Source organism: Panthera leo, chromosome D1 (assembly GCF_018350215.1).
Source record: "Panthera leo isolate Ple1 chromosome D1, P.leo_Ple1_pat1.1, whole genome shotgun sequence".
In the NCBI taxonomy this organism is placed as follows: Eukaryota; Metazoa; Chordata; class Mammalia; order Carnivora; family Felidae; genus Panthera; species Panthera leo.
The window spans coordinates 54,334,602-54,342,273 of NC_056688.1; the positions used below are offsets into that span (position 1 = coordinate 54,334,602).

A 7,672-nucleotide genomic window follows, 5' to 3' on the forward strand; every position below is an offset into this window, starting at 1 on the left:
CATAGCAACCAGTTCTTCTTTTGAAAGCACTTATGATGATTGTAATGATTGTGATTTTAATTATTGAATTAATATTTCTCTCCCCCATTGGACTATTGTTAGCATGAAGGTAAGGACCAATGTCTGTTTCACACATGCTTCTGCCTTTTACAGCTAGCATAGTGCCCCGAGTAGTAAGTGTTCCATAAATGCCTGTTGAAAGAATCAGTAAATATAATTTGGTTTACTGTCTGCCACCAGAAATATCAGAGAGGAAAGGAGGGAGACAGAGTTTTCCAAGGTCACTCTGTTAGTAGCTAAACCTACACTAAAATGTTGTCTTCTAAATGTCTGCTAGTCTAGTGTTCTTTCCACTTGTCTCACTAAAATAATAAGTAAGTTATATTCTAATTATTGTAGATCATTGTTTGACCTCTGGTCTCCTTAGATAACACCAAAAGAGTCTTTAACTTGAATAACTGGAGGTGAAAAACAAAATTGATTTCATGGAAGTTTGAGCTCGCTTCTTGTTTATGAACTTTTTCATCAGTGATCATGGAAGAGTTCCCATGTATTGTTTGCTGCTGTTGTTAATTGTTAAAGCTGTAAAATGCAGTGCAATCAGTAAATGTAAAATCCTTAATACATATGAGAATGGTACCCATCTTATTCTTTAAAAAACAAAAGCTTTGAAAAATAAAAAACACCATTTTATATGAAATCATTATAACTAATGAAATCAAAGTCTACTGATGGGAAGGGCAAGCATAAAGTCAAGTTCTGCTGTAATCCAACATATGTTTTCCTAAAAATTATCATCCTGTGCAAAAACACAATAAAAACCATAGGGATTATAGGAAAATATGGAGGTAGGGCCACACTCAGAAATTTCAGTAGTGACACTTTTTTTTTAAAGATGTGACTCTAGGGGCGCCTGGGTGGCTCAGTCGGTTGGGCGGCCGACTTTGGCTCGGGTCATGATCTCACGGTCCGTGAGTTCGAGCCCCGTGTCGGGCTCTGTGCTGACAGTTCAGAGCCTGGAGCCTATTTCAGATTCTGTGTCTCCCTCTCTCTGACCCTCCCCTGTTCATGCTCTGTCTCTCTCTGTCTCAAAAATAAATAAACGTTAAAAAAAAAATTTAAAAAAAAAAAAAAAAAAAGATGTGACTCTAATAAAAATGCAGTACCATTTGGCAGATGTTAAATGGTTAAGAACTAATATAAATACTGCACTAAATATGACATTTTATGCTGAAAAAGCCCTGGTTTGTCTGTGGAAGTGATTGAGGTGGGTTGCAATTTGTAAATTATTATGTGGTGGTAGAAGGAGAGTTCTTTGAAATCAACCAGAAAGTTGTAACACCAGACGTAGCTGGCTATAACTTATAACACACATGATGAGGTGAGGTTGCTGGTGGATATTTGAGGTGTGTGTGTGTGTGTGTGTGTTGTGTGTTGTGTGTTGTGTATGCCTGTGTGGCTAGGTGCACTTCTCTACATTTACCTAGTGTTTATCACAAATAAAATTACTTACAGGTATAAAATACACATTATGCTTGAATTGTTTCCTAATGTATCAGTCATGTTATAACAATTTACATTTTCAGAACAAGCCTTCTAGCAGGACTATATTATCTTTCAACCTTGATGTTGCTAAAGGAAGCAGGGATTTTACTCTTAGTATTGTGTCTTGGATATACACCCAGAAGTGAGATTGCTGGATAATCATATGGTGGTTCTCTTTTTGTTTTATTGGGGAACTGCTGTGATGTTTTCCATGGCAGCTGCGCCATTTTGCATTGCCACCAGCAGTGTATAGTGTTTCCAGGTTTTCCACATCCTTGCCAACAGTTGTTGGCTTTGGGTTTTTTGTTTGTTTGTTTTTGGGGTTTTGTTTGTTTGCTGTTTTTGTTTTTGTTTTTGTTTTTGTTTTTGTTTTTGCTGGTGACTGTCCTAGCAGATGTGAGGCAGTATCTCATGATTTTGCTTTGCATTTTCCTAATGGTTGTTGGTGATCATCTTTTCATGTGCTTGGTAGGTGTTTGTATATCTCTTGTTATTTTTTACTTATTATTTCTGCTTCTTGGTACTTTTTAAAGAAATTTAACTGAGATGTATTAAGAGAGTCCTTCATATGCTTTCTCTTAATTTTAAGTTTTATTCTTCATATTTAAGCTCTAAATACACCTAGAATTTAATTTGTACATGGCACGCAATGGGATTATTGTTAGTATAAAATGTAAAGCACTTAGTAAAGTATTACCACAGTAAGAAGACAAAAAAGAATTTCATCACTATTATCATTTCATAATTATTTATCGGATTTTTATTGCTTCTAACAGAGAGGATAACATAAGAGTTAACTATAGGGAGCATTGGATTGGGGTACAGAAGGCTAAGACTATAGTTTCACTGTACCATGTATTACCCATGTAACTTGGAATGGTCCAGTTCTCTAGATCTTGGTTGATGGCAGATTAATGCAGATGATCCCTTCAGCTCTAAAATTGTATAACAGTAATATAGAAACTTATGATAAACTATATTCTTCAGCATAAAATGTATTATGTGATTCATTTAGTTCCCAAAAAGGTTTAAGGAAGGCATACAATCTTAGTGTAAGGACCAACTTTTTAAACATAGCACCAAACATAGAAACAATAATGGAAAGGATATTTGATTATATGAAAGTTAAGAAAGACTCAGACAAAAGCATTTACTTCTAGAATATTTTCTTCTACTTTTTTAATTTTTAATGTTTCAATTTTTTATTTAAATTCCAGTCAGTTAACATATAGTGTAATAATAGTTTCAGGAGTAGAATTTAGTGATTCATCACTTACATATAACACCCAGTATTCATCACAACAAGTGCTCTCCTTGGTACCTCATCACCCATTTAACCCACCATCCTCCCTCGCACCTCCCCTCCAGCAACCCTCAGTTTGTTCTCTAGAGTTAAGAGTCTCTTTTATGGTTTGCCTTGCTCTTCTTTTTGTTTGTTTTCTTCCTTCCCCTATGTTCATCTGTTTTGTTTAGAAAGTATTTTCTTGCAAAGAAATTTTGCAGAGGAGTTAGAATTCAAAAGAAATGCCTTACGATTTTAAAAATTACAGTGAGTATAATTTTTTTTTCATGGTGGAAATACAATAGCTTTTTACATGATGTCTATAAAGGTTGTTGCATCTACTGAAGTCAAGTATAAAGACTTTTTTCTTAGGAAACCAGTTATTTAAGGGGAGATCAAGGTTTTGTTTATTTTGGAGACTAGAACTAGACAGGGTGACTTTTTAAATTTGTCTTGTTTGTTTTTGTTTGTGGAGGGGGCTGACAGGAGATGTTATGGGCACATATTCATAATTGTAGCAGGGCAAGATGTCAGTGTTCATTTCTCAAAACGTAAAATATAAACAAAGGGGAAAGGGGAAATATACTTTGGATAGAAATAATTGCAACATATGACAAAGAGATTAAAATCTTTAATATCTGAAAAGCTCTTAGAAGTCAGTAAGAAAAGATGAACACTGGCTGATAAAATGGGCAAAGGATACAAGTCAGTACTTGTAAAAGAAAAAGTAAAAATGATCAATAAACATGAAACTAATATTTGGCCTCAGTAATCACATTAATATTAAAGGAACAAGTAAATAATTTTGCTTTTTGAAATTAGAAAAAAATTAATGATAAAATTCACTTCATGGTTATATTATAAATTGCTACAACTCTTGAAGACCAACTTTTATGCCCTTTAAGCCAACAGTTTTTGGGTTTTTTTTAATTTGTAGCAAGAATACCAGGAACAACAAAATTTCTTAGTGGAACCATGGGCATCTCACCAAATAAAGGAAAAAATAGAGTTCTGATATGATACCGAGGAAGGGTAGAGTTTAGATGAAATGTAAATAAAGCAATGAAGAGTTATGCTCAAGGCAAAGTGGGGCTCTGTAAAGGGGTTGGTATCAGATCCAGACCACATACTGGACACGGGTTCTTGTTCCCTTGAAAGCAATGAAGTTGAAGTGGATGTGTAGAGTGCTGTTTCTAATCCCTTATTCAAAGCTCCACATCTGGGATATAAATCAAGACTGTTTATTTGCGTTAAAAGTAACTTAAACCTCCAGGCAAGACTGGGATGTTTTATTCTTACTGATAATCGTTATTTAATTCCAAGGGTTCTGATGGTCTCTGATGTAGAAAATCAAGTTTTTCAGTGAGTAAGAAAGTAGTAGTCATTCAAAGAGGTCGTTTTGCCACTTTACAGTTGTAACATGTCCTTGAGAGAAATACTGTTTCCTGTTAACTACATTTGGCTTTTTCTGTATCTGTTACTCTAGCCTGATGAGGGATGCACAGATTTTTGCTTTCTCAGAATTTATGTTAAGCAAAAACTAAGCTATAGCTCCAAGGTCATTTTCTCATAGCCTGGTTTATAAATGTGAAACAATTGGAAGTAAACCTTTTTAACTAAATTATGACACATGTTTAAGACTAAGCATTATACAGCCGTTAAAAATTATGTTGTAGGGGCACCTGGGTGGCTTAGTCTGTTGAGCATCTGACACTTGATTTCGGCTCCAGTTGTGATCCTCAAGGTCCTGGGTGGGTGTGGAGCCTGCTTGAGATTCTCTCTCTCTCGCCATACCCCTTCCCCCACTCATGCACCCTCCCTCGTGCTTTCAAATAAATAAATAAATAAATAAGCATGTGTGTGTGTGTGTGTGTGTGTGTGTGTGTGTGTGTGTAGAAGTATTCTTAACCTGAGACTTGTGAATCCTCTGAAACTAGATATAAAATTTTGTTTGGATATATATATATATATATATTTTTTTTTTTTTTTTTCCTAGAGAGAAACCCATAGCTGTAGTGAGTTTCTTAACTCAAAAGGCAAAATATTTTTTTTTCAAAAGGCAAAATATTTGGCTGTTAAACCCTATTGTTAATCCATTGTGTGCCTTTAATCCAACAGTGTCCAATAGAATTTACTGTCGTTATGAAAATGTGCTATTTCTTTCCTGTGCAACATGGTAGCCAGTAGCCATATACAGCTGTTGAGCACTTAAAATCTTGCTAGTGAGGAACAGAGTTTTTCATTTTAATTAATTTAAATATAGATAGCCACATGGGGCTAGTAACTACCAAATTTTGCAATATTTTAGACAAGTCACTTTAGAGCAGATATCCTTTTGGTCATCTCCGCTCTAACATGAAAGGAGCTTTGTATGCGAAGAAGTCTTGAAGATCATCTGGACTTGTTTTCTTTAAGTTGGAGGAAATGGCCCTTGTGAGAAAAAGTACTTTTACCTAGTTCGAAAATTCTGACCGTCAGTACTTCTAGAATAATAATAATGATGATGTAGTCCTTTCACTTAGTATTATTTCTGGAACACTAATTGAACTTACTTCACCATGTGATTTGTGTAATTAGAGGTTGGCAAACTATGGCCTATGGAGCAAATCCCGTCTCACAGTCAGTTTATGTCTATATAGCCCATGACCTAGGGATGGTTTTTACATTTATAAATGGTTGAATAAGAACCAAAAGAAGAAAATCGTATGATAATTACATGAAATTCAAATCACAGTGTCCATAAATGAAGTTATATTGGAATACATCCACATTTATTCACTTGTGTTACCTGCTGCTTTTGCATTCCAGTGGCCGAGTTGAGTAGTTGCAACAGAGACTGTATAGGCTACAGAGCTTAAAGTATTTACTGTCTGGCTCTTTACAAAAATATTTGCCTGATGCCTGGTATAAATGATCTTTGAAAATGAATTAGATACCAATCTACAAAAGAAATTGAGGTTAATAGGAGTGAGGCGATGTAGTCTACATAATTCCAAAGTGGCAGAGAGCATTTTTATTTTTTTATTTTTATTAAAAAAAATTTGTTTTAACATTTATTTAGTTTTGAGAGACAGAGCAGAAGCAGGGAAGGGGCAAAGAGAGAGGGAGACACAGAATCCAAAGCAGGCTCCAGGCTCCAAGCTGTCAGCACAGAGCCTGATGCAGGGCTTGAACTCACAAACCGTGAGATCATGACCTGAGCCGAAGTTGGACGCCTAACCGACTGAGCCACTCAGGTGCCCCCAGAGAGCATTTTTATATGAAGGCCTTTCTCACTTCAGAGGCAACTCTCCTAACCTATATACCAGGACAGATTGTGATGTGATTGTTGTCATCAAATATTTCAGATTTGATGAATTTGATGAAGCAATTGATGAAGCCATAGAAGATGATATCAAAGAAGCTGATGGAGGAGGTATGTGTTTTTCATTCCCTCTTTTTTGTATGACTAGACCAATAAGTTAAAATGTCCTGATTAGGAGCACCTGGCTGGCTCAGTCAGTAGAGCATGCAACTTGTGAGTTCAAGCCCCATGTTGGGTATAGAGATTACTTTAAAAAAAAAAAAAAAAAAAAAAGGCCCTGATTAAAGCAGTAAGCTTTTTTTTTTTAATTCTCCCCAGTGTGTATCATGATCACTACTGATGTTAAATGTCTGAGATTTAAAGTAATTTGTGGACATAGTGTCAGTGTGTAGACTCAGGTTTTACTAATTATTTTTCAAGTAGTTTTTTGATATGATATAAAACAGTAAATGTTCCTCTGTAGATTAAAAAATGTACTTCTGCATCTAAATAGAAAACCCAATTAAACTTTCTTGTTGTCTTTCTATGTCTAGATCACTACTGCTACAAAATCTTAAAAATTATGGACAAATCAGAATCGAATGATTTCTGTAAATCAACCTTTTAAAAATCAATGTATCAATTTTGTAGTCTCTAATAGGTGACATAAAAATAGAAGGATTTGAAGGTAATTTATTGAAAGAACTGCATAGAGATTTACCAATGCTCTGAAAACTCTGGAGAGGATTAATATTAAGTAGGCTGTCTTTAGTGGACTAAAAAAGTCACCAGCTTTTCCAGGGCTCTGCACCTTATTGAGAGCTTTGCTACGGGATTCTCACTTTTTCTGTCCTGCAAACACAGTTAAAAGAAAACGGATTGGTCTCTTTCTAAAGCCCTGTCCAAAAGACAACTTTGAAGGAGAGATTCTTGAGTGATTGCTACTAGGTATGAGGTTTCTTTAGAGGTCAATGAAAATGTTCTGGAATTTGTTCGTGGTGATGGTTGCACAACTTTGTGACTGTACTGGAAACCTCTGAAGTATACACTTTAAAAGGGTGGATAGTATAGTATATGAATTATATCAATTTTTTTTTCAAAAAATTTTTTTTAAAAGAGGTGAACTTCTTCATAGGATAAACAAATGCAAAATTCTCTTGATGAGAGCTCTGTCGGCTGAAGTTGTGAGAAAAGTGCTTATTTGTAGGAAAAAAACAAATGAGCTCCTAAGCATGAACAAGGACAGCCTCTACATAGTAAAGAGAAGATTTAATAAACATACAGTTGTCTCTCTTCCTCCCTCTCTCTATTCCCTTTAACCCTCTCCCCCAACCCTGAACCCAGGAGCCGGCCGAGGAAAGGATATCTCCACCATCACAGGTCACCGTGGGAAAGACATCTCCACTATTTTGGATGAAGAAAGAAAAGAAAATAAACGACCCCAGAGGGCAGCTGCTGCACGCCGGAAGAAACGCCGGCGACTAAATGACCTGGACAGTGACAGTAACCTGGATGAAGAAGAGAGTGAGGATGAATTCAAGATCAGTGATGGGTGCGTGGTT

At 35.7% G+C, this 7,672-nt stretch overlaps 1 protein-coding gene across 4 annotated transcripts in view; it reads left to right on the forward strand.

The window, feature by feature from the left end:
* The window catches only part of RSF1 (remodeling and spacing factor 1), a 158,400-nt gene that overhangs the window by 137,384 nt on the left and 13,344 nt on the right, over window positions 1–7,672 (forward strand). For all 4 annotated transcript variants that reach the window (XM_042904468.1, XM_042904470.1, XM_042904469.1 and 1 more), the window contains 2 exons: window positions 6,175–6,242; window positions 7,455–7,662. In XM_042904468.1, the coding sequence (XP_042760402.1) occupies window positions 6,175–6,242; window positions 7,455–7,662 (276 nt within the window). The remainder of the gene's footprint in view (window positions 1–6,174; window positions 6,243–7,454; window positions 7,663–7,672) is intronic.